The following is a 26,264-nucleotide window of genomic DNA, read 5'->3' as shown; positions in this document are numbered from 1 at the left end:
AGAGGATAAGAAAAGCAAAACCGCACAGTAAATCAACAAACACTATATGTAAATATAAATTCAGTGCCATAAACATGCTGTGCAGTAATGACTGCATTAGATAGCTTCATTTTGTCCATCCTTGTGTTGTACCTATAGGAAAATTGTACTTTTTTCATTTCTTTTTTCAATTTTTCATTCTTTTTTAGTTTGATTTGTAAAATCTGGGGCCACATCGTTCTGCATCCACCATTGACCTGAAAATGTCGGTCAGGCTTTGTCATTGTTTTCCACCTTCAGTTTGTGTTGTTTGTATTCACCCTGGCTGTCCTGAATGTGGCGTATTCAGACTTTTGAGAGCAAAACACACCCAAGAAGATTCGGTGCAGTCTTTTGGGATGGTCACCTAATAAAGGTTTGTCATACCGTTGTGACACATACACATACTATACAGAAATACATAAGATACATAAGTAAAGTTATAGGTACATACTGGTATATAAAAAATACACATCAGAATCTGAATGCCAAAGCAGATCAGTGGAGTAAAGTTTTCGTTGCTTTGTGCAGTCTGACAATGCAAGTGTTGATAGAAAAAAGAGCTTGAGGTGGCAGTAATGACAATATTTCAAGTGCACTTCGACTGCAGCAACATTCAATCAAAAAACAGACAGCAGACAGATACAGCTTACGGTGGAACACACCACTCCCTTTCAGAAAAATACCCAGAAATACCACACACAAGCATTTGGAAAAAATATCACTTCAGGCTTTGAAATAGCTGGAAATATTTTGGGGCAGAGAGACGATTCTGGTTGGAGCAAAAGATGGAGGACTTCTTTACATTAAAAGTTCCCCCGTTAGCAGCTGTGAATGTTGTTAATAGATGTTCGTTAATTTGTGGTCATATCCTGGAACATGGAGCTCCCTATGCTGAATCTGTTGCTGAAACAAGACATGCTAATGCTTGACAACCTTCTGTACTAGTCTGCAGTGTTTCAGTAAGCTAAGCTGGATGCTCCAGGGCTCTAGGTAATGGTGCAGTCATTGTAAAGAGAACATTAAATATTCAAGGAGCACCAACAGCGTAGATGTGCATAATAGGCAGATGCAGGGGTCTTATCCTCAATGTGAACGTGTGTGTGTGTGTGTGTGTGTGTGTGTGTGTGTGTGTGTGTGTGTGTGTGTGTGTGTGTGTGTGTGTGTGTGTGTGTGTGTGTGTGTGTGTGTGTGTGTGTGTGTGTGTGTGTGTGTGTGTGTGTGTGTGTGTGCGTAATAGGGTTTATGCAAGAAGGGTGTAAGTATGTCCCTCCATTTGTGTGAAAACCAATGTGGATGTCTATATGTATATTATTAGTGCGTGCGTGCGTACGTGCGTGTGTGTGCATGTGTGTGTCTGTGTGTGTGTTTGTATGTGTGTATGTGTGTGCGTGTGTGTGTGTGGGGGGGGTGAGTGGGTTTCATACCCAGGGTTTGCACAGTGTCGAAGGATCAGTGCAGGATCTTCTAATTGAAAGGGATTTGAGGGATATGGCAGGAGTCAGCATGTTACGACACGCTGCGGCTGGACTCTGGTGGGCTGTTAAAACCAGCAGGAGGCTGAGAACCACCAATGCGTGTGTGTGTGTGTATGTGTGTGCTTGTGTGTGTGAGCCTGTAGGGGTGCATCCGTGTTTGAATTTGCATAATGTCTGTGATTATGTTCGGTTGCAGGTTGTAGATTCTGTTATGTGACTTTAGGAGTGTACAGTGTGGTGTTGACGTGATGATGTGTGGTTGAGAAAATGAGAAGTCTGTCTTCTGATATGGATAAAATCACAGCACATCGAATGGAAAACATCTTTAACAGGTAACAAGGCTTCGTATTAAGGATCTGTGAACAAACCTCGGCTTTATAGAATGTGCATGACATGCAGGCAGCAGGCTTCTGGTGGTTGCTAGACATGCATGCAGTGACAGTTTGAAATCCACAAAACAATGGTGAGTCTGACAGTAACGACACATAGAAATCCTTAACACCAATTATATCTGCATTTCTGTGAGGCCATTATTCTAGTAAAACAATTAGCAAATGTGTTTGGAGAGTTGTGAAATCTCTAAATCTGTGTGCTCACAACGAGCTTTGAGAATTTGCAAAATAATCTCTAAATGTGTGCAAGATTTGTCAATATGTAAATGAATTAGCAAATGTGTTGCATAATAAGATTTGTAAATGTACAAAAAAAATATCCATATCTAAATTAAGATTTAGAAGTGTACTGAGATTTTTACAGAAATGTGAAAATGCGTGGACAAATCTGTTAATGCATTCAGTAGCAGCAAATCTTTTTGCTCCATAAGCTGGAAATCTAAACATGTTGTCATTTAGATCTCATGCAGGCCTCTCGATTGGCTCTGTTGTTACATGTGATTTTCACATCCAGCCCTAAAACCATGGCAGAGATCTACAAGTGCGGACGTCGGTCTGTGTGTGTGTGTGTGTGTGTGTGTGTGTGTGTGTGTGTGTGTGTGTGTGTGTGTGTGTGTGTGTGTGTGTGTGTGTGTGTGTGTGTGTGTGTGTGTGTGTGTGTGTGTGTGTGTGTAGATAGTCTTTGTACACTTACCTCTAATCTGCAGCAACACATTTTGGTTTGGACTGCAGTTTTTATGAACTGGAAAAATGTTCTGACAGTTACATTTATCTAAAGGCAACAATGCTTTGTTGGAGCCACTTCTAACCAGGGGTTGTAATCTATGTGATTGTGTGTGACTGCACCTGTTCAGGATTCCATATATAGTTTCAAAATATATGTAGGTGTTTTGCAGAAATAATGGTAAAACATATTTTCAGGTTGTAATGCATTCCAAAAATGACTGATAGAATGTTAAAAAATCCACACAAAAAAAAAGGGACAAATAAAATTCTGTCCATTTTAGACGCTGATAAAATGTTCACGAACTTCCTTCATTGATTCATTGACTATCCAGATTGTGAAGATTATATTTTGATCACATCTAGTCATTTAAACACTAGTGTATGAGCGCACATGTGTGTGTGTGTGTGTGTGTGTGTGTGTGTGTGTGTGTGTGTGCGTGCTTGTGTGCGCGTTTGAGAGCAATTGTGTGTCCAATTGTATGTGTTAATAGAGACAGAAAATGAACAGCAGGAGCCCACAAAGAACGGTCAAATGGTCAGCGGCCAGCTCCTCTCCTCTGCCTCAGGCACTGATTGTGAGACATAGTGAACTTTACGTGAAAATGAACCATGTGACCCAACTATCCTTGCTTGCAGCTGTGTGTTGCTATTTCAAATGCCAATTCAGCACACACGGTCGCCTCCAGCTCACATGGAAACATAAAGAGTCGTAAAAGTTGCTCCGATCAGCACAAAACCTCCACCTTTTTACATGTAGTTATTCAGAGAAGACAAAAATGCAATTTCTCTGGAAACCCAAAACTTAATCATTTCAGACTTAAGACTTTAGAGGCAGCAAAATGTGAATTGTGTAAACAGGGGCATCAAATGGCAGTATCCATTCCATTATTAATGACACTCATACCACAGGATTATAGAGGAAGAACTTACATCTTCCCATCCACGTCCAGGTGTCCAGGAAATGACATCCAGGAAGGGGTTGGCCAGATAACCATCACTGTTGAAGGAGTAGTCCCGGCCACCAAGTGTGATGTTGCTGAAATACCTGCATGATGATAATGGATATCATCAGAAGGAGAAGGACAACAATAAGAAAAGATAAAACACAACAGTGTTTAAGTGTTTTCTGGAATGGATTCAAAAGGATGTAAACAATAGTAACCCTGCTCTGTTCTCTTCCTGTGTGAACCTCCATGATGACAGCGAGGCCTTGTCTGTTAATCAAATCTACACACAAATGATCAGATGCACAGAACTGTCAGGACCTTTGAAGTCAAAGAGCTGCTACTCTCCACGATGACTGTGAGCTCTATAGTTTGCCTGATAATCACAAAGGACAAAAGCACTAATTGTCTCCTCATGTCATCTTGCTGGCTTCAAAAAACACAAAACCTCAAAGGTTTTTCTTTTTCTTTTTTCTTCTTACATGGCTGAAAGCCTCATATGGGGTAGCAGCTTGTAGTTACAGACAGTAAACAGCAGGTAGCAGTACAAAAAAATGCAAATGAAAACATCTCCCCCCCAGACGGTTCACAAAGAATCCATGAATCACTTCCCCTTTAAGTACAGCATTGTGTTGCGCTCCATTGATGAAAATCACTGCAAATGAACTACTTAATTACACGTTTTTGCTGAGTTACACGCTGAACAATCTCAAAGATGTCTTTCTAAAGATGTTATGTGTCGTATGCATGTGGATCAAGAATGAGGGGAAGTAAAACTGAACTGGGACAACAACCTGAACCACTTGGGCGACCTGTTAGAGTGCGCTGCCTTTTTGCACAGACTAAGAGGAATACATTAAAGCCCACTCATTAATACGCATGAGACATGGTCCGCTAGCTGCAGATGCTGGGGTAATTTTGCTAACTCATAAATACACGCACCGAAAACATCTATTTTGCATGAATGATGGCCAGCTTTAAAACTGATATCCCCTCTGGGCCTGATCTCTGACACCAGATCTACCAACTCTATCCACTTATTTTCCAGCTCATTCTGGAACAGAATCAACTCCTTTCATAAAACACACCTCGCCATGTCTATTGCTTTTACTTATTTGATTGGAGCCCACCAACTGGCTTGCCCTTCCCCGATGCCTGATATTTCTCCTTCTTACCCCCTCACATCATCTTATCTTTCTCTTACCTCATCCTACCACGCAATCTCTGGGTCTGATTGGCATCCGTCATGCAGTTGGTGACAAAGTTTGGCCCACCAGTAGTCCCATAATCCTTGCGTGTTGCCACTGCCCCATGAGTTAGCACGGACACTCCCCGAGCAATCCTCCGACGAGGTTCGTCCCTCCAGCCCTGGGGCCTTACAGCAAAAAGAGCCCGAGGCAGGTTCTCCATGCCCAAACCTGAGAGAGCTGGCCCCACAGCAAACCACATGTGCGAAGCTCCGGCCTGACCGGCGGCCCAGGCAGCTCTGAAGACCAGCTCTGCCTCTTCCTGCGAGCAGTACAGCAAACGCACCTGCAGAAAATCAGAAAGGCAGGGAGGGAAAAGGGACAAGGGGAGACACACATACAAGCTAGTGAGATAAGGAGGGGACAGGGGAGACGTGGAGAGAGACAGAGGGTAGGAGAAGTAAGGGGAGAAAGACAGAACTGGAGAAGAGGTGCACCTGCACAGAAGGGCATGAGGTTGGACTGGAAAAGTCATATTGAAAAAAAAAGCCAAAATAAAACAAAGATGTTGGGGAAGGTAAGAGGAGACGGATTTGCAAGCTGGTGTGTTGAAGCCCATGGGAGATGGGCATATGATCAGAGGCACACAAACCAGAGAGGGAAAACTGCATGAAGGAATGTGATGAGCGCTAATCAGGGAGTGCAGAAGGCAATTGGGGTCAGTAGATAATGAGCTTGAGCCTGATGCAACAAGTGTGAGCTATGAATAATGAAAACAGGAGTCATACAAGAAGAAAAATGAAAGAACTGTAAGTGGTGGAGCGGATAAATAGAGAGGCAGAGAATGGGAAGCAATGGATGGGGAGTGCAGTAAGAGACCAAACACACCTCAGGGAAAACAAGGGGGAAGAGGTTAAACTCTGACATATGTTATTAAAAGAAGGGTGGAGAAAAGACCTGGAGACAACAGGAGACAAACGGTGGGAAAAATAACTGATGAAGGGAAGTAATCAGAGGTGGGAAAACAGAAAAGTCACTCCTCTGAGAACGGAAAGGAGGGAAAGCAAAGGATGACACATTCTGGTGAAATCAGAGCCTGAAGAGATGAACGATATTTGCAAACGGAGGGATGGGGTGATGGAATGAGACTGGGGAGGAATGACAACATTTAAAACATCGGAAAACAGAGCAATGAAAGTATAAAAGGTCTTTGTGTTGAAGTGCTGCTGTAAGGTAGGTGTGGGCTGGAATTGACCAAAGAGGGGTATAACGGGCTGGAGGGGAAATGGAGAGAGAAGGAAAGGATTGACAAGAGGAAGATAGAGCAAAACTGAGCAGGTGGCATTGAGATGTGGAGGTGGAGGTTAGATTCTGGCAAATGTGAAGAACGAAAGGAGAGTGAGATCATTTAAACTTAAAGACACGCATAAATAATGACGGAGGGAAGAAAAAAGACAAAGGGGAATCAAAGGACAAAAAAGATAAAGACATCACTTTCATGGAAGGGGGCCGAGGGCCAGGAGAACAGCCTGAAACCGCATTCTGAGAATTGTACTGACATTGAATTCTGAACTGTAATGGCTCAGCAAAACAATCCTGCCTGTATACCAATAACCCTCCAGTGAATTAGACAGATAATGTGAGTGACAGAAGGGGAGGAGGAAGGAGAGAAGGACCGAGAAAGAGGATGGCAGACAAGAGAGGGAGACTGACTTGAGGAGGGGAGGAGGAATCAGAGTTCTAAACGGACGCACATTAAATCTAAAGGCATGAAATGAAGAAAGAGAAGAACAGAGAAAGCGAGTGAGTGGATGAGAGAGACAGAGAGCGAGAGAGACAGAGAAGAAATACTGACGAGGGAGAAGCTGGAAGACAGATGGAACAAAAGATAGACATTGAGAGATTCGGATAGGAATTGACCCAGAAACCTGCATCAGGCCATCCGCAGTGTAGAAGGCCGCAACCACATATATGGCAGAGAGAGAAAAGGAGTAGTGCAAACACACACAGCACTGAGCACATCACTAAGTAATCAAAAGCATTTATAAGCCCCGCAGTGGAGAAAAAATAAAAGATAGGACTTGTTGTGAAAAGCAAGAGGGTTAAAAAGCAAGAACTGTGTGTAGACACCAAGCTGCAGGCGGTATGTTATATCAACAATGACACTAGCAGACTGGAGTCTAATGAATCCAGCACACGCGCACACACACCGACAGAGACACTCATGTACACACTGAGCTGCAGTGACCATGCTGGGACATTAGCGATGACATTGAGACTCAGACTAAACTAAACCAACGGAGAGCAGAGTCTGCAGCCGGAAAGACGTGAAGCAACAGGGGCGGACGAACGGACGAGAGGAATGAAAGATAGCCTTAGAGAGATGGAGGTGAGCAGGAGCGCAGCAGAGGAGAGTGAGCTTGTCTCTAGGCAAAAAACACAGGAGGGGAGGCAGAGAGGGAAGGAGGGAGAGGGAGTTAGAGTAAGAACATGGAGATGAGAAATATGTTTAAGGGCAAAAAATGATAAAGAAAGCAGAGATGAAAAAAACAAGTTAAGAGGAGCAGTGGAGTGAAAATGGAAGTTTGAATTAAGTAGGGAGAGGACAGAAAATTGAGAGAGGCAGTGTGGTGGGAGAGGGAGCAGGCACGCAGCATGGAGGAGGACAAACTGAAATTACAAGTCATCCTGCTCATTTAATTACACTGAGAACCCGTACTTGCTGAGATTTAAAATCTTAGATCTGGAAACATAACATTCATTTTGTTTTTAAAGCTATTTACTGGATTTTTTTTTTCTTGCCTACTTTTTTCTACACTGAAACTTATTCTAAAATTTCTTGACATATAAAAGGACAGAAAATTTTGCAAATATTAATGAATTTTCTCCAGAAAGGGAGTCTTGGTTGAGTCACCAAAATAACTAAGAAATAATTGACGCCATCAACACAACATAGAAAAGATGTAATAGGATAGAAGCAAATGATGAAGACATGTGAAGGAGTGAAGGAAATAAAGAATTTCTGGTGCGAGGATCGATTGAGAATAAAATTTTTCATTATGTACTCAGATTGTGTAGCTAAACATTATTAAATCCTTTCTCTTTGTTTTAAATGGGAGTGGCATATCAGTTTTCAAAGATATCACTTAGGTTGTATTAGTGGTAAATTCTAATGAAGCTGTGAATAGTTTCTCAGGGTAAACATTTACAGCAGCTTCAGCTGCAGCCAGCTGCTCTGGAAAAAGACAATTTTTACAACCTTATACGGAAAAGCTATTGCTGCTGAACGCCTTTAGCACCTTCAACACAACTCTTACACAGTAGCACACAACAAACAGGCAGCGAATCAGGTTGCCCTGCGTTTTTTTTTTCTTGTTCTATGAACTCTTTGTGTTTCGACAGATGGTCATGTACGAGAAGAACAGAGGGATAGGAAAGGGAGGGGAGAGAGATGGAGATGTGGAGGGACAGAGGGAAAGATGAAGAAGGAAGGAAAAAGCTGGGAAGCCACCTGTCAAAAAAAGGGGGCTCCCAATGATCCTGGCAGCACTTCCTCCCCTTTCCTTTCCTCTTTCCCCACTCTCTCTCCCCCCGTCTCACCTGCGCCTCGTTCTCCTTTAGCAGCCTGCGAGTGCGCGCTCCCCCGGGGTCGTCGGTCACGTTCAGGATCACCACACTCTTCTTCTCCCAACCGATAAACGAGCCATCGGTCAGGCCCTCCACCACAGACAGGAAATCCTGGTAGCCATGGTGACGCGTGGACACCACGGAAAAGGCTGTCCAGTCATACTCCTCTAGCACCTCAAAGATTACCTCCAATTGGAGGGCGGTAGAAGAGCTGAACTGGAGAAAGATGGAACCTGATTCCTGATGTGGGAAAAAGAGCGACAGGTCTGGTTTTAAAATCTCACTGTAAAAACGCTTTGTAGTTATAGTACGTCTAAAGTGAAGCCACCGTTCAGTGACACAGCACTTTCACGACAAACAGCAACAACTCTGAGGACTACTCCATCTTTATGCAGATCATCAAGGCATCACGGGGCTTGAAGTATTTATGGAGCAGCAGTACTAATGCAGCCGTAGGGCTAAAACAGCAAGGATTGTTGCACAAAATCTCTTATGATGTCCAGAAGGGAGTGTTTCTAAAAAGTGTGTTCAGAGATGGGAGGGGATGAGAACTAGGCGAGGGTACATCTTCAAAGGCAGTTCATTAAAGTCCTACAGTTTAAATTCCTCAAGAGTAAATGGTTAAAACAGTTATTTGTAAGCACAAATGCAGCACTTTTTGTTTCTTTTCATCCACAATTTGGTGGAGAAAAGCTTGTGGTACTAGTTTCTCTGTTGGCTGCATACCAACTCACACATTTTCTCTCACCCTCTCAATCATGCACACACCCATGTCTGCTCATTGCCCCCCCTCCCTGGAACATCAGAGGCGGAGTGACAGCCCCAGTTGGTGCCATTTACAGATCAAACACTGCAGAGTTTCAGCATATCGGGCAACCGTGACCTTCAACATCCCTTCCATCCCATCAGCACGTCCCAAAACCTTTTCTTCCAGAGAGGATGCCCGACATAGAGATATTGTGAGTTGTTATGGCGATGCAAGCATCTCCTTTAATACTTCATTCATGGCGCGCCATGCTGCGTTAGCATACACTCCTCATTAACATCATTCTACTCGTCCTCACATTCGGAGCTACACAATCACACATCTGGGACACTGGCTTTGTTATGTTCCTCTCATCTCCTCTTCTTGACACACACACACACACACACACACACACACTCACACACACATCCTCCCTCCTCGTACCTGTGGCATCCTCCCCAGCCCCGCTCCCCCTCCTACAGCCACTATGGGCAGTCCTGTTTGTGCAGAGACAAACTCCAGCATGGGGGCCAGAGGACCCCAGGCTGTGCGAGGCGGCCTCTCCTCTTCGTAAACCAGACCCTGCAGTGGCCTCGCCGCCAGCAGCTCACACAGCTGGGACAGCACTGTTTTAGGACTACTGTCATTCACCTGGGGGGGAAAGGATAAACACGGGTCAAAGAGGAGGGTGACCATGTAGGGATGTGTGTGTTTACTTTGGGTTATTTATATGGAAAGTGCCAGTATATATATGACAAGTCTGAATAAAAATTTAAAGGGTAGAGCCAGCCGCTCGTTCATTTAGCAGGGTGAGCACAACTGCAGCAGTGTTCTGCCCATTCAGCTCAAATAATGAGAGCGAGTATGATGAATAATGGATGGTCATTGTTATTTCCTCCCTTCAAGTGAAGCTGAATGAACATTAGGTAGAGGAGACAGTGCCCAACCTGTAGCCAGATGACGTTAGCAGAGCCCCACTGGGTGACCACGCTCTCCCCCAGGGAGCCATATACCCGGCCGAAGCCAGGGTAGAGCACCCTTCCCCCAGGCCCTGTCATCGCCCCCTCCGCCTGCAATGCACCGGCATGGATCACGGCGATGTTGAAGTTCATCATAGCCCCTGCATCACGCTCCCGCGGGCTGGGCCGGAGCAGGAGGTGGGGGGAGGCGTCCACCAGACCTGCCCACTCTGCCAGGACCAATAGGAGAGAGAGAGTAGGTATGGCGACCATGGCAACCTGCCGAGGGGGGAGGCAGATATATGTCCCACTAAGAGAGGGTGCCTGAAAAACAGGGATAGCAAGAAGTAGAAGAAGATAAAGAGAAGTTGTCCTCACATGTTTTTTCAGAGATGTCCAATGCAGAAGACATTAAATCAAGAGAGAAAGGGCAAGGCAAGATTATTTATATAACACCATTCACACGCAAGGAATGGATGGTCCTTTGCAGAGGCATAACATGAATTAAAAAGAAGACATTAGGAGCATCAAAAGAATTATAATGCATTAAGAGCATAATAAACTGTTAAAAACAAGACATTAGAATAAAGTCAAATTGCAAATAAAAGACAAGAGTGGAAAACAGAAGGAGGAGGTGTAGACGGGGAAAGCGAGAGGGGAGAGAAAGTGAGAAACTGATCAATCAGAGATTGCATACAGGCGAGGCAGAAAAATGAATTCTGAATCCCATTACGGGGTAATAAAAGTTAGCTTTGACTGGAGAAAACGCTGGACGTGGAGTAAGGAATGCAGAGGGAAGAATGGGGGGAAGGAAAAGAATGCGAGACAAAAGAGATAAAATAGGTGCTATTTAGGCTGCGGGCTGAGAAGGACGAACACGAGGAAAAATAAAACTGACGTAAGACAGAAAGGGGAGGAGAGAGAGTAAATAGAAGATGGACACAAAAAGTGCGGGTGGAGGTGCTTATTGTGAGGCGTGAACGATAACAACAATTAAGATCACTGTAAACACACTCATCTTCACACAGCTGCACCCACGCACAAACACATGGATGGAAGTGTGCAAACACACACACACACACACACACACACACAAGCACATGAGGTAAATGCAGGACTAGAATACTGTATATCTATAGAGCATAGAAACGTATGAGGGTTGATACACAAACACACAAACAACCACATGGGAAGATAATGACTACCTGGAAGATAGCAGGGTTAATATGTGAACTGCCCACACACACACACACACACACACACATACACACACACACACACACACACACACACACACACACATACACAGATTTTCAATTTGCTTCTGTTGCCCTCCTTCCATTTCTCCATTTTCCACTCCCTTTCTCCCCATTCCGTCTTCTGCTATGTCTTTTCATATTCCCCATCTCTTCTTCCAATTTTCATGGCTTCAGAAACCAAACACAATTGCATTGATTAACGGGGGCTCGCTGACATAGTATTCCCTCTAAAGTCACTCTCCCTTTCCACTGCTCTATTTCCCCTTCCCTTCACTACATGTTTTTCACTCCATCTTCATCTGACTTCTCTTGTCTTCTCTTTGTGACAGACTGCCAATTCTTTGACCATGATCAGTCATTTGGACAGAAAAAGAAAGTGGCACAGGAAATAAGAGACTGGAGGAGGAAATAGTAACTGCAGAGTGGAGGAAAGGGGGTAAAGAGAGGAGAAAGCTGTAAAATGAGCAGAAAAGAAAAGAAAGGAGATGTAAATAAAGGTTATGGATTGACTGAAAGGAAGGAAAGAGGTTTTGTTGGAGATAGGGGGACAGGAGGAGTAGAAGACAAGGCGAAAAGGAGAAACCGGATTTCGGTAAGATGGTGCAAAGTGTGAAAAGAGACAGGAAATATGTGGGGAGAGAAAACAGGAAAAGACATTGATTACCAGGATGGATATACGTGTTTGGCATAAACAAATACACCTCCAAACCACGTGCCTTGAGTGACAAGGCTGTGGATGTGTGTGTGAGAGAGAACAGGGGAATGAGATGGAATGAGAGGGTGAACGAGGGAGGTGGACGGATAGAAGCAAGAAAAAGGAGATTGAGGTACGGAGATATGGGAAGAGACAGACCTGTTAGTGGGAAAGAGGGAAAAAGAGAATGTAATGATGAAGGGGAGAGGGAGAGAAATAGTCTTTCTTTCTTTTCTTTTTTTTTGGTTTGTTTGTTTTCTTTAAGGCGAGGAATTTGTGACAGGAAAGACTGCGAAGGACACAGACAGAGAGAAAATGAGGGAGCCAAAGACGAAGCGGCGGGAACATGGTGCATCACATCATTTGGTGGAGCCGTATTCTACGGCGTTGTGCTCCCACACATTAAGGCCTGTCACTGTATTTCACTCTCATGAGGTGTTTGCGTTGCACTGCTCAACCAGCGTGTGCCATTCTATCTCAGTCAGGCTTGTAGGGAGTGTGAACACAGTGTATTATTACATACAGTCAACACTTTTCCTACAGAGTGTACTTCTTTTACTGCCTGTACGTCTCACCCAGGTACCCTGCAATACTGCAAAGTGCAAGTAAATCAAAATCAATTCCTGAGCTAAATATAACTTACTATACAGTTCATTATGTGTTCCAATTCTGCAAAATGAATCATTAAATTCATGTAGTGAGAGGCTTCACAGTGGACAACGATGAAACGCACATGCAAAGAGAAAAGAAAGGAGTGAGGGAGAGAGTGAGAAATAAAGATTACTGTTTCATTTCATTTGCTACCATAATTGAATCTTCTTCTTTTTTTGTGTGTGTGTGCCAGCGTTCACATGCCAGTATATTTTGCATTTGTTCTCATTCTAGCTTTGAAAAAAAAAACAAAACAAAAAAAACATCATCATGTTTGGAGCTGCTTCTAATTTAATAAGTATAGAATAAGTGCAGATGTTGAAAAGCACATGCCATAAATGTTTTAATGAGGGATCAATAAAAGAAATTTATTTGACAAGATTCTAGGTAAGGAATCCTTAAGTTATCGAGACACATGTCTGCAACATCAGAAGAATTCTCAGGATCTAACTGTCACATATCTACAGTATCTTACAAACCCTCTTCATTCCATGGGACATTTGTTCCTCACCAGCACCATCAATATTGTAATATATTATTTTCTTGAATGCGACTGCGCTGACTATAAAAGACCGAGGATGGATTTCAGAATCTTTGAAATTTTTTAAGAGTATATTTTCTTTTGATGATACTTTTAGACTTGAAAAAACATTGCTATGGTTCACGCACCTTCAAATCATCATTTCCTGTCGAAATTATATCATTATATCATATTATTTCAGCACTTAAACTAAAACATTTTTTATCGCACGCTGTTGATCTTTCAATTTGTCAATCACTGTAATAAGCAGCTCAGTGAATCCGCAGTCTAATTATTTTTTTTCCACTGAGCCTGTTAAGTTTGTCTTATTAAACAAAGAAAGTGGCATTTACAGCACCACAGAAGCTTTTGGCACACATGCCAGCGACAGTTAGAAGCAAACTAAAAACACCTTCAGGAATATTTACAGGGTACTTAAGAGCGGGAATATTCTCAAGCTGACAGAGACAACTAATCAAGAGGATGAGAGTCTCCTTCTTTCTCTTCCAAATTTTTGCCTGCACTCCACTATCAAAACACACGTTATCATACCACTACTTCAAAATTTCATGCACTATGCATCCTGCGTTCGCCGTGACTGCAAATGATTTCCAGTAAAAATAGACGAGGACTGTATGAACAGCTTTTGTAATAAATAAATTCTTCACAGACACATGTCATTTAAAAGCTGTAAAAAAAAAAAAAAACAACAACTAAATGTTACCAACTCAAGCATCAGATATTCTTCTCCCTCCTAACTGTGCATGCTACAGCTGCAGCAAGTGCCTGCAGTGAGTGTAGAGAAGTGAAGTTGCAAGAAAGGAGGGAGACGCTCTATGTAAAAGCCGGTTTCTGGCATCCACGCCTCTTTGAGCCTCTTCTCTCTCACTGAACTCCAGTGGAGGCAGCGGGCCAGACCTTGTGCTGCATTGGATCAGCTGGGAAAATGTGAATGGGAAAGGAGGCTGTGGAGTCTGGAGTGTGGAATTGTGGAAGTGCATCATTCAACGTGGTGTTTGTCCTCCATCAGGGCTCTGCTGTTCATTCCGGTCTGTCATGCAATGTAATGGACCAGCTCCCTGCTCCCTACTGCACAGGCGTGAATCAGCCCAGGAGGTTTTACACAGCCAACACAAAACATGTGAAAATCATGAAGGCTAACACCTAAATTACACCACTACAAAGAATTGTAGATTCACTGTGCGTCTCTGTGTAACACCTAGAATAAGAAACTCTCCCGTGAACAAGATTCTTTTACTTCTTCTTTTTTCTTTTCTTTTTTAATTCATTAACATTTAAGACTGCAGTGTGCTGGAGAACACTGCTGTGTGTAACCTCTATAATTTCTTTGGGTCCATAGCTGTGCTATAGTAAAAGATAAGATAAAGTGGCAGCACAGTGTGGTGCCCACAGCGTGCATACATGTGTGTGTGTGTGTGTGTGTGTGTGTGTGTGTGTGTGTGTGTGTGTGTGTGTGTGTGTGTGTGTGTGTGTGTGTGTGTGTGTGTGGTGGTAACATGGCAGTGTGTGGGGGAGTGAAGGAATGAAGAAGAGAGTGCAGCTGGAGCTCAATGCTCTTCGTGTTAATTGGCCCATACTTCAATCACAGCCACTGGAGTGTGTCCCCTCTGACGGAACATATCCTCTCTCCCTTTCTTTCCCCCCTTCCCAATCTTCCTCCCTCTGTCCTCTTACACTTGTTCACCCGCTCATTCACTCATTCACACACACACACAAACACACACTCACACACACACACAAGCATGCTTGCACACACATCCCCTCACTCGTTCTCTCACTTCTTCTTCATCCCTTCATTCGTTCATCCCCACTCCTGCTAACTCCTCTTCTCCTCTTTCTTCCCTCCCTCTCCTCAAACAACTCGGCCTGTTTTCCCTCCAAGCCCTCTCCCATTCTTTTCCTTCAACACATATCTATGTCCTCCACGTCTTTCACTCTTTTCACTTCCTCCCCTCCCTCTCTTCTTCTCCTCTCCCTCCATATCTGTCTTTCTCTCTCTTTGATCCCTGTCGAGCAGAAGAGCCACCAGGCAGACGAGCGGTTCTTGTTTCCATTGTGAATAGTGAGTGTGCAGAGTTATCGGTGAGCAGCGCAGCATGCAGCAGCGGCTCATGCAGCACTGTGTGCTTTTACTGCATGGCTGTAAACAGCAGCAACAGCAGCTCCCTCCCTTGCTCTCCATGGCTGTGGCTATCACACGGCATTCCGGTGACAAAGTCGGAGCCATCTATCAAACCACACTAGCCATAAAGGCTGCTGCCCGGGAAATACAACACACCTTTTTTATTTTTTTTTAAATGACACATGCCACAGGCAGCCAGATTAAACCCAGTCACTTTTAAATATGACACCCTGTTTTATGTGGAACAGTTCAAATTGATGGGGTCGTTCATGTGGAACATGAAACATAAATTACGTGCTTAAGAAATGGGAATGAAACAGAGGACAATTGTGCACACACATAGAAGTACATGGAATCAAAGTTTGTATTCTGAAAACGTGGTTAAAATGATTGCTACCAACTGATCACTACTGCAGGAGGTGTTGGAAGTACAGTGTTGTACTTCTGCCTGCCTGCCTGTCTGCCTGCAAGTTCCAAAAAAGTACTTTATGTTAACCGAAATATTAAAGGGAATCTCTATTAGCTCAGCACTTCGTCCTTGTTGTATTTTATGAGTCACCTTGATTTTTTTTTTTTTTCCAGATGTGTCCTCACTGCAAAAACAGCTTTTCACTCTGGCATTTCAAGTCTCCATAATTTCCACGTGGTCATACATAACACGATCCACTCCAAGGTTAAGAGTATCTTGCCTTTAATTCAAACACTTTCTTATGGTTTCAGATTAAACACTTCTGCCAAGAGAGAGTGCCGATTAATTTGACTTCATTTCCGTACATTCAGGGGATACATTTCATTACATGAATGGGAGAACACTCCTTGTTTCTCTTCCCTCCATGGATTGATGGAAATGAGATGAATCTGACCCTGGACCCTTCCACAGCATTGTACAGACAATTTTCTGACCTAATTTTTCCAACAAAAAAAAAAAATTAAAAAAGACCACATCTTCATCCTGCTACATTCTGTGGCTTCAGAAAAGCAGTGACTGGAAGTCACACCCATTAGGGATCATTGTCATTGAAATATTTGATTATCACGCGTCATCTCATCTACTCCTGACATTCAGCTCAGAGTGTTTAATTACCTAAGTGGAAAATGTGTTTCATTTTGTTAAAATACAACCCTGCATGTGTGAACTCCCTCCTGAGTAAGTGTGTGTTTTATCTTTCAACCCCCTGTCATTGATTTTTAGTCTCAGGACACTGCAAGCTCAAACATACGCTGTAATTTTACAGAGATACACCCTCCATAAAAAATATCAGTCGGTGCTTGAATGATGCGCAGGAATAATTCTGTCTTCTGCGTTTCATCATCTCTCTCTGTTACACACATATCCATTCAGAAAACATAAACTACAAATGGTTCAGCACTCTCATGAGTGTTCAGACATAAATATCAGTGAGGTCATATGCTTTCATGTGGAAAGGCCAAAGTGTGGAGAACCTGCATTAGCGATCCACATACCAAAGGGTATTATATTAATAATTGTACTGTGCCATGTACTGGATTTATAAAGAGACCATCCACTGTAGATTTTATTATAAGTACTCATTTCCAAAACTGATCTAATGCAAAAAAAAAAAAAAAAAAGAGTAAAAGTGTGCTTCCTGTCCAGTCCACTCTGCTCCCAGATTAGCTCTATAGTCGTCGTTTCTTGAGTTGAATGTACATTTATTTTTTCTGGAGTTGCTTTTCTTCCATAATCCTTTGTCAAAACATCCTTACAATGCGCAACTTGGAGGATTATTTTATTATGTTTTAAAAGGAATAAATTCTCACTTCTCAACCTTTGACAGGCATCCAGACACTCTGAGGGCTTTGTATTTGGAAAAAATAGCATCAGTATCACAGCACTACCAGCGTAATGCTGGCATGTGGGAATATGCATGCATTCATGCATAACGTACTGTACAGCCATGAATTAAAATGCTTGAATAATTGTTTTTTTTTTAAAAAGGAAAATGAGCATTGAGATTAAAATCAAATTGGATAAAAGACTTCCAGCAGATGTGATGAGGCAGTAGGAATACGTTTGGGAATGTTCAAAATGCAGTAGAATTAAGATGAAGCTTGATTACAGTGAATGCTTTGCTTTCTACAGTAATATTAAATAGATTATTTCCTCATTCCTCTCTCGAGCCAGTAGTCTCAAAAACCCACAGTTTTGCTTCACTTTGTTAGCACCAGTGCTTCCATTAATTCCCTCATTGATTGGCCGGACACTGAGATCACCTATCCAGATCTAAATCAGTCACTAATTGAAATAGCAGAATGAAAAGCAGCCGAAACAACAACCCTCTAGGACCTGTAAGGTGAAACTTTCTATAACAACCACAAACTCAGAATCTGTTCAAGACTCTGAGCTGAGAAAAATCACCGAGCTCTGCAAAGTAATCGTTCACTATCTAACTCTGAGGATTATCAGATTAATCCAGTTTAGGAAACATTCACTGGTAACTGTTGTATGTTATGTATGATCACACATTCAGGTGCATACACGTCACACATGTATACTGTATACACACGTGTTTGCACATGCAAAGAACACACAAGTTATCCACATTTTCCTGAAATCCAGATTGGATCCTGTCCACTTAAAATCTGATGTTGCAAAGTTGAAAAAATGTGCTCACAGTCCATCTGACTCTGCCCTGCTCGTAACCAAAGGTGTTAGGAACACTTCGTCGGTGGATTGTTTCAGTTCAGGATAGGCACTCTCATGCAGGCATGGGCCCAATAAAGGAATGGAGGTTTAAGGAATTCAAGCCAAGAGGGTTTTTTTAACAGAGACTCAGATTATTTTTGAGGTTAGCAATGAGAATGCCAGAACCCCACAGTGTCAGCTCCACACAAACAAACCCAAAGCCCACTAAGGATGTGATGTTTGTTTCACAGAAACAAATATAAAATATCTGACACTTGAAGCACCAGTGTCTCATCAAAAAATTATTTGGTAGTCTGAGATGGCCACGGGTCTTTACGATGGTTGCACACCATATTCTGCAGAATTTAATAACGAACAGCGAGGAGAGAGGAGAGGAGGAAAAGACTGTTCTTTCCATGAGATATCAAAATTTCTGACAGCTTAGATTTCCAGCACAGAGAAAGGAACTGCTTTAGTTTAAAAATCAAAATGGCAAAATGTCTGCGAAGCCACCATTTTTGAACATCTGATGATGTTTATTGCAACGGATGATATGAGATATTTTAGTCTTTGGCACTTAGACTCTTCAGGGTGACTGAGGGGCATGTGCTCTGAGCATCAGCAAGATAAACCTCCCACCCCTCTCTTGATGAAATTTCAGAATTGGTTGTGGTGGCTGATGACCCTGCTGAGATGATGACAAGGATGAATTTGTTGAATCTTGTGGGCAGTGATGCTGAGGTGGAGGGTGTACATCACAGCAACGTAAATGAGTTAATGTACAGAAAGACTAGCTGACAGAGGATAATAATGCAGGTGTTTAAAAGTTTTATATTGTATACAAACTGACATCCCCATACAATGACAATATGAAAGACCTAGTGTTTGTCAGAGGTGGGATTACAGGATACAAGAGACCATAACTATTGTGTACACTAATTGTGCAGTGAGACCACCTTTCTAACAGAACTTTCCCAGGAGCTTCATGACAATCAGTTTACCTTGTCGCACTAATGTGTTTGCTAATGAACTGCTAAATATGTATATAGCTAAATAAATACACTTAATTTAGGTTTATCTTCTTTTTTTTTTAGAATCTGGTACGACTAACCATCTTGAAATAATATGTGAATTCACCAGTGTAATGTTGGAATAATGAGAGGTTTTATTGCTCTTATGACTCTGCTAATATGTCATGAATGTACACACATGAATGAACAGATGAATGATGAGTCAACAGTTAAAGTCTCCAAAATACACTCACACACACGCGCGCACAGACACACACACACACACACACACACACGCACACACACACACACACACACACACACAAGGGCATACAATATGTGAGCATGACAAATGAATGCACAAAACAGTATCTTTAACAAAGTGACTCAACCCACAGAAAAATCGTGCGACAAACTTTTACTGTAAGTGTGGACAGAAAAAAACCTCCCAGCGCCAACAATTGATCTTATTTTCCATCAAGAAAAAATTTAAATCCCGAAGAGAAGATTCCACATTTAACACAGAACAGACCGCATAGCAATCAACTTGATAAACACGATCAGCAACAGAACAAGGTGGCAGATATTTACTGTCCCATTCAAACAAACAAAAAAAGATGGAAATTACTATTGATGGATTTTACCTCTAATCACCTCTCAGGAGATAGACTATAGTTTGGATCTGATGAAAATGTCAAATTTGAATAATGAAACCCCACAATCTTAACTGAGAACAAATTGATCCTGACTCTGAGGCAGAATTCCTTCACTTCTTCCTTTCAAATGTCAAAAACAAGGAGAAGATCTACCAGACTGTCTCCAATCACAAGACCAGTTTTAGAAGGTGAGGTCATTTACATACAGACATGAGGCAAATTAATAACCACGCCCATGGAACATCAAAGTTCATCATCAGATGATTTTTTCCATCTGATGTTCTCTCTAACCTTCTTGTTATCCCATCCTATTGCGACGGTAGAAAATATGCATTGGAAATCCCATTTAAGTGCAAACTCACATATTTGCATTTGCAACAGGTAGTCAGCACCTATTCAATGAGGAATTCCATATGCAAACAGAAAACAGAAAAATCTATATTTATAAGAAATGATAAAGCAATAAAATGGGTTCAGCTTTGCATTTGGCACTTGCACAGAGTAAATCTGGCAAAGTCACTCCAGTCCAAAGCCTGCAATAAATGCCAGCTGCTGGGATCCTTGAGAGGAGAGTGACAAAGGGTCTTGACAAAGCTGGCCCTACATGCTCACTGGGAAGTCTCACAGATCGGGAGGCATTACACAGCAGTCCAGGTTGACATGGTACACTGGCTGTAGACATGGGTAACAGGGTTTTTATGAATGCCCCCATTTCTTCCGTTTAATAACCATTTGTGCTTTTTGTTGCTCCATCCATCATCATGAATGACCAAACTACGCCGATGCAAAATGCTGTGCAAAACAAAACATTCATACACATCTCTGTATTCTATGTTTTTGTCTGTATGTGTGTGTGTGTGTGTGTGTGTGTGTGTGTGTGTGTGTGTGTGTGTGTGTGCGTGCGTGCGTGTGCGTGTGTGTGTGCACTCAATGTATGTATGTATGCAGTACAGTTTCTGTAAGCGTGTGAAACCCATGGGCAAGGTCCCAAGGTCCTCTCTCATCCAAAAATGTGACTGGTTTGTGTGCAATAGGCATTGAATGTGTATTTGTGTGTTTGTGTGTGTGTGTGTGTGTGTGTGTGTGTGTGTGTGTGTGTGTGTGTGTGTGTGTGTGTGTGTGTGTGTGTGTGTGTGTGTGTGTGCGTGTGTATAACTGCATACCCATGGGTATCTGCCTGAATATACTTTCTGAGTGTGTTTCAGACTGTGTATTGCATGCAGCAATGTGAATCTGTGTGTGCTCGGCTGTTGCCTCTAGACTTGTATTCCCAAAACAAGCCTCAGGGCCTTGGCTTGCATGTTTCTGTGTGTGCATGTGTGTGTGTGTGTGTGTGTGTGTGTGTGTGTGTGTGTGTGTGTGTGTGTGTGTGTGTGTGTGTGTGTGTGTGTGTGTGTGTGTGTGCACCTGTTTGATACTAACTGTGTGCAAGGATTGCACTCTAAATTCTCCCTCACTGTTGTGTGCTTTCGTACCTGTCTTTGTGATTTTGTTCATGAATGTTTCTGTCTCCCAGCCTGTCCTCCTCTCTGTCTGTTTCCATCTCCACCTGTGTGTTAAAAGAGTTCATGTCATTCCATCTTCACTGAGTGTTTTTACTTTGCTAGTTCTGGTCCAGAGTTTGGCCGTAACCATCTCGTGGTTGCCAGACCATAGCAGCTCCCACCTCACACAAAAGGAACTCATAGAAATGGAGTTCATATGGTGCCACAGTGATTCTACAGCCTATTACTTATGATGTTGATCGATTTCTTATTGTATCATACTTTATTCTGTAAATTTAATTTTTCATTACACCCAAAGCAACATTTGTAGCTCTCCCAGGAAATTGCGATGATTGTCATTCAGTGTGTGAATGCGTGTATCTCTGAGACACATAAGGTGTGGTGAACCAAGCAACACAAATGATGCCATGTGGGTAACATGGAACTGCGAGTTGTCAGTTAATTTGACAGCTGTGACATAATCCTTCAACAGAGATAAGCTGTACCTGCAATGATGTTACTGGAATGGTTTTTCCCTCATTTAAGTTACAGATCATGTTTAATTAATGCATGCAGTCATGCCATTTAAAATAACTAAACCGAACAATAATCGAATTTTGCAAATTTTTTGAAATTTAAAGCAAATTGATGCAATAAATAAAATATTTTCCATGCTTTTTTCTTACTCTTCTTTACTGTATATAATCCTACAACTTAAAACAAAAGGATGCCTTAAAAATGTCCATCCATCCATCCATTTTCATTACTTTTTCTTGGGTGTGGTTGTTGTGGCAGCGGACTAAACTGGGGATGTCCTTGTCTCAAAGCTAGTTCTGAGTCTGATCCGGTGTCTCCACTCAGTTGGATGTGCCCGGAAAACCTCCTTAGAAAGGCAGGTAATGCATTCTAATGAAGCACCTCAATCGGCTCCTTTTGACGAAAGGAAATAATCACCCTTATGAAGAAAGCTCTTGGTTTCTTGTATCTTCAATCCCAGAGGCCTTGACCTCAGGTTAACACTTAAACAAAGATTGATAGCTTTGCCATCCAGCTCAACTCGATGATCTAATACGTCACCCCCATTGCTGTTCATGCCAGAGTGAAACACCTTGTATTCTGAAGCTCCCATGACTTTTTTCCCCATCACATGTAAACAACCCAAGATGCTTGAACTCCTTCTCCAAACCCAGAGGGAGCAGTCCACAAGTCCCTGGCAGAGATCTATGGCCTCAGATTTGGATGTGCTAACCATCATGCCAGACGCCTCACGGTTTTAATTATTTGAAACTGAGAAAAACAGAAAGTCCTCACTTTGGAGAGATTAAAAGCCCAAAATATTCAGGATTTTAGAGTTTTAGTGTTGTTGGTTTGTTTATTATTTGAAAAGATTAATTGAATCTCAGATTTGTTGCTACTTTTTCCTCCAACCAGTCACTTAATTGACTAATAAACCCAAGATGTCTCCACAAAGGTCTGATCCACTTGACGCACAACAGCAAACAAATGTTAATAGCTTTGTTACTCCAGAGACCATTAGCTACCTACATTTTTAGATTTTAAGAAGGCTGAATTGTTATTTCTTCACTCATTAAAACGGGCTGAATGTACTGTCAACTGATTTTTTTTAAATTGCTTCTTCAGTTACAGATGTCTCAGACTGTCTTTTATTATTTTTACTGCTCCAATAAAGTGATGCAATAAATATGTCTGCACTGGACGGTAAAGAAGAGACTGTCTGATTGATTGTCCCTCAGCTTTGACATGCTACCCTGAAATTAATGGATTCATTAAATTAACGCTATTCAGTGATGTCATTGGAGAAAAAGCAGTTGTAGTTAATGACTTTGATTTTTTTTTTTTACAAATATTTTATTCATGACACCGTAGTACATTCACATCATTGATCACAGTGTCCCAACTCACCACATGCACTTCTTGGTTTGCCACCGCTCCAGGCCACAGTGAAAATGTTACACAGTCATCAATACGACTGAGAGTCCAGAGAAGAACATAGAGGGGAATACCATAATCACTTCAAAATACCAGTCTCTGATCTTGTTAAAGACCAATTGATGTTCTATACGTTAACAAGCTTTACCTTAATTAGAGGTATTAAGAAAGAACACTGGTTGCAACATGCAAAGAGACGGTGGGAGAGGGGTTTCAGGGAGGCCGCAGGGTTGAGGAAACGATCCTCCAAAGTTGCATCAAGATGCTGATGAAAGGGAGGCGGGAGAAAGAGAAGGAAAAGTAAAGTGTGCAGAGGAAGTCACAGGTTGCAGGGGTGAGAGAAGAGACGGAAAGAATTGAGGCAAGAAGAAACAGGGGGATTGGCAGATTTTAAAAAAACGAAGGCAAGCAAAGGTGGGGGTGTGGAGCTAAGCTGGGATGGTGTCTGTGCAGAAGTGGGTGAATCAATGAGGTGAAATTGATGAAGAGCAGGGGGTTGGAGAAAACAAGCACACCAATGTTGACTCTTCCTCTCATCTCCTCTCCCGTGCCCACCACCAACGGCCCCGTCTGCTATCCATTTCTTTGCGCCCCTACTCGCTCGTCTTGCTCAGCCTCCTTTCCCGAGTCTCCCCCCTTGTGCCTTCTCGCCACCTCCTCTCATCACACCTTCTCTCATCTCTTGCTCACTCCACACCTTCGGTCTCTCTCATCACTTCTTCCTCTTCCTTCACCCTCACCTCTTGTCTACCCCCACTCACAGCTGGTACAGTATCTCTGTGGGACAATGTAGATCGAGAGAGAGGATGGCTCTGCTAACACGGAAGGCAACACTTTATGGGCAGCAGTGCATGCAGTACTACTGCAGTACGCCTGCGTGTGTGTGTGTGCGTGTGTGTGTGTGTGTGTGTGTGTGTGTGTGTGTGTGTGTGTGTGTGTGTGTGTGTGTGTGCGCGTGTGTGTGTGTGTGTGTGAACAGAGGTTGTCACATATGGGTGGAAAAACCTGATTGAAATGGATAAGAGATAGAGTTCTGCTTTGAGAGGAGAGGGCCACCAAAAAAATGAGCAACACACAGGATTCACACAGAATTGAATTTCCATTTGGATGAATGCTTTCACGGAGCTCTCAATGCAGACCAATGAATTTGATCTTGCACTCCCAATCACTGCAGCAATTCTGCAGGAGACACACGGCTGTGGCTCTCCATTCTACAGGTCAGCTGCATGAAGTCCAAGGCCTGTGCTGTCAGTACTGGTGATGATGGGGGGGGGCGGGGGGGCGTTTGTTTTTGTGACTGTTATTCACTTCTTTCTCAAAAGCACTGCAAGGCAGAAAAACAAAAGTTTTTTTTTTTTTTTTCTTGCCACCCCAGGTGCAAATTTACAAATCCACTCAGAAAGTGAAATCGCTCACACACTCTCCATCACCCAAGTGGAAAAATCCCGCCTGTTTGTCTGAATGTTTGAGGCAAAGTCAGCCCGTTGGGGAAGATTCCTCGGTGGCAACAGAGGGGGTAACTGCGCTGCCCAAATATTCAGCGTATCCGGATATAAATAGATCAAGAGGAAAAACTGATAGGCAGTGTTTTGCGAGGTTAGTGGCGGCAATGCGAGACAAACAGATGCACGCACACACACGCACACACACACACACACTCACACACACACACACACGCACGCACGGTCGCGCACAAGCATTGACCACGCAGCTTGAGAAAATTACCATCAACAGATATGATCGCCTCAGTTAATACATCCGCAGCAGAGTGAGGGAGAAACTGCAGCCAGCGCCGGTGTTTGAAGACTTAAACGGAACCAAAACTCTGTCTTTATTAATAATGCATAGAAACGACAGACAAAATCATAGCCTTAAGGTTCAGTATGTGTGATTAATTGAACGGCCGGTAATGTGTGCGTGCGTGTCTGTGCGGGTATCATTTTGGGGAGTATTTAAGCCGGCTGCTGTTGAGGGGGGGACCAATGCGTAAAGAAGAGGCTTGTGAGTTTTAAGGCGCAGCAATGACAGAGGGGTCAAAGCCCCGGCGCGCCTCTCCATCCCCGGCCGTCCGCCTCTCCGACCGTCACAAGCGGCTGTACAGATGCCGACACCCGAGTCCCCCCCATCCCTCTCTCAATGACGCGGAGCACCCTCTCACTGCCCCAGCCGTAATTAATCAAAGCGGTACAGAGTCTGTGCGTGTGTGTGTATGTGTGTGTGTGTGTGTGTGTGTGAGCGAAGAACCTCCGCACTGCATATGATAATAAAATTAATGTACTTACTGTTTTTCACCAGCCTTTCCCCCCTCTTTTCCTGCGTCCCTCCATCCTTTTTCACATCCTTCCGTTTTGAGGTATCCGTTTTGCGGGTGTCCCCCCCTCCCGCCCGCTACCGGCGCCGCCACCGCACACACACACACAGACACACACACACACACACGCTGGGAAAATATATATCTAAATATATATAAATATATGTATGTTCTACATGTGTTCAATTTTCCCGATCTCCCTCTTCACCTCTCTCCCTCCCTCTCTTCTCTCCTCTCTCTCACACTCTCTCTCTCTCTCTCTCCCTCTTTCCCTGCTCTTTTGTTAAAATTCAGTATATGCGCCCCGTCACCTAGCAACCATCAACCTCCCTCCCTCTCTCTCTCGTCCTCTCTCTCTCCCTCGTTTCCTCCCTCCTCCCTCTCCCTCCAACACTGGCGACACGTGTTGAATGCTAAACTTAGTGGTCCGAAATAAAAAATAATAAAAGGCGCTCTACCTATACATCCCGCGTTTTTCTGCCTGCTCCCCTCGCTCCCTGTCGTACCGCAATATAAATATTTACCAGAACCACTCACCCCCCGACCAACCCCACAATTCCAGGCTTGTCTCCCTCCGCATTTCCCCTCCCTCTTCCTCCCTTCCCTTCCCTTCCTTCCATCCATCCATCCACCCACCCATCCATCCATCTATCCATCCATTCATCCATCCATTTCTGACTCTCTCCCTGCATCCCACCGTCCTGCCCCCCCCCCCCCCCCGCGCCTCTTATCGCCTCTTTCTGCTTCCCCAAGCAAAACGGAGGCGCCACACCAGCGTCTGTGGATCCACATGTGAGTGTCACCCTGCCCGGTGCGTCTTTTGCATGGACAGCTGCAGTGTTGCGCCAGCGTGTGTCTGCGGGAGC

At 43.3% G+C, this 26,264-nt stretch overlaps 1 protein-coding gene across 1 annotated transcript in view; it reads right to left on the bottom strand.

The window, feature by feature from the left end:
* Positions 1–10,184, bottom strand: part of LOC137601472 (glutamate receptor ionotropic, NMDA 2D) — a 29,789-nt gene extending 19,605 nt beyond the window's left edge. The window contains exons 1-5 of the mRNA XM_068323664.1: positions 10,065–10,184; positions 9,562–9,768; positions 8,346–8,612; positions 4,763–5,091; positions 3,545–3,659 (exon numbers count right to left, since the gene is read on the bottom strand). Of these exons, the coding sequence (XP_068179765.1) occupies positions 3,545–3,659; positions 4,763–5,091; positions 8,346–8,612; positions 9,562–9,768; positions 10,065–10,175 (1,029 nt within the window). The 5' untranslated portion in view covers positions 10,176–10,184. The remainder of the gene's footprint in view (positions 1–3,544; positions 3,660–4,762; positions 5,092–8,345; positions 8,613–9,561; positions 9,769–10,064) is intronic.
* Positions 10,185–26,264: the final 16,080 nt, after the last annotated feature.

This window comes from Antennarius striatus, chromosome 9 (assembly GCF_040054535.1).
Source record: "Antennarius striatus isolate MH-2024 chromosome 9, ASM4005453v1, whole genome shotgun sequence".
Lineage (NCBI taxonomy): Eukaryota > Metazoa > Chordata > Actinopteri > Lophiiformes > Antennariidae > Antennarius > Antennarius striatus.
The sequence above is the reverse complement of the archived record's forward strand: the minus strand, read 5'-3'. Positions and strand labels throughout refer to the sequence as shown.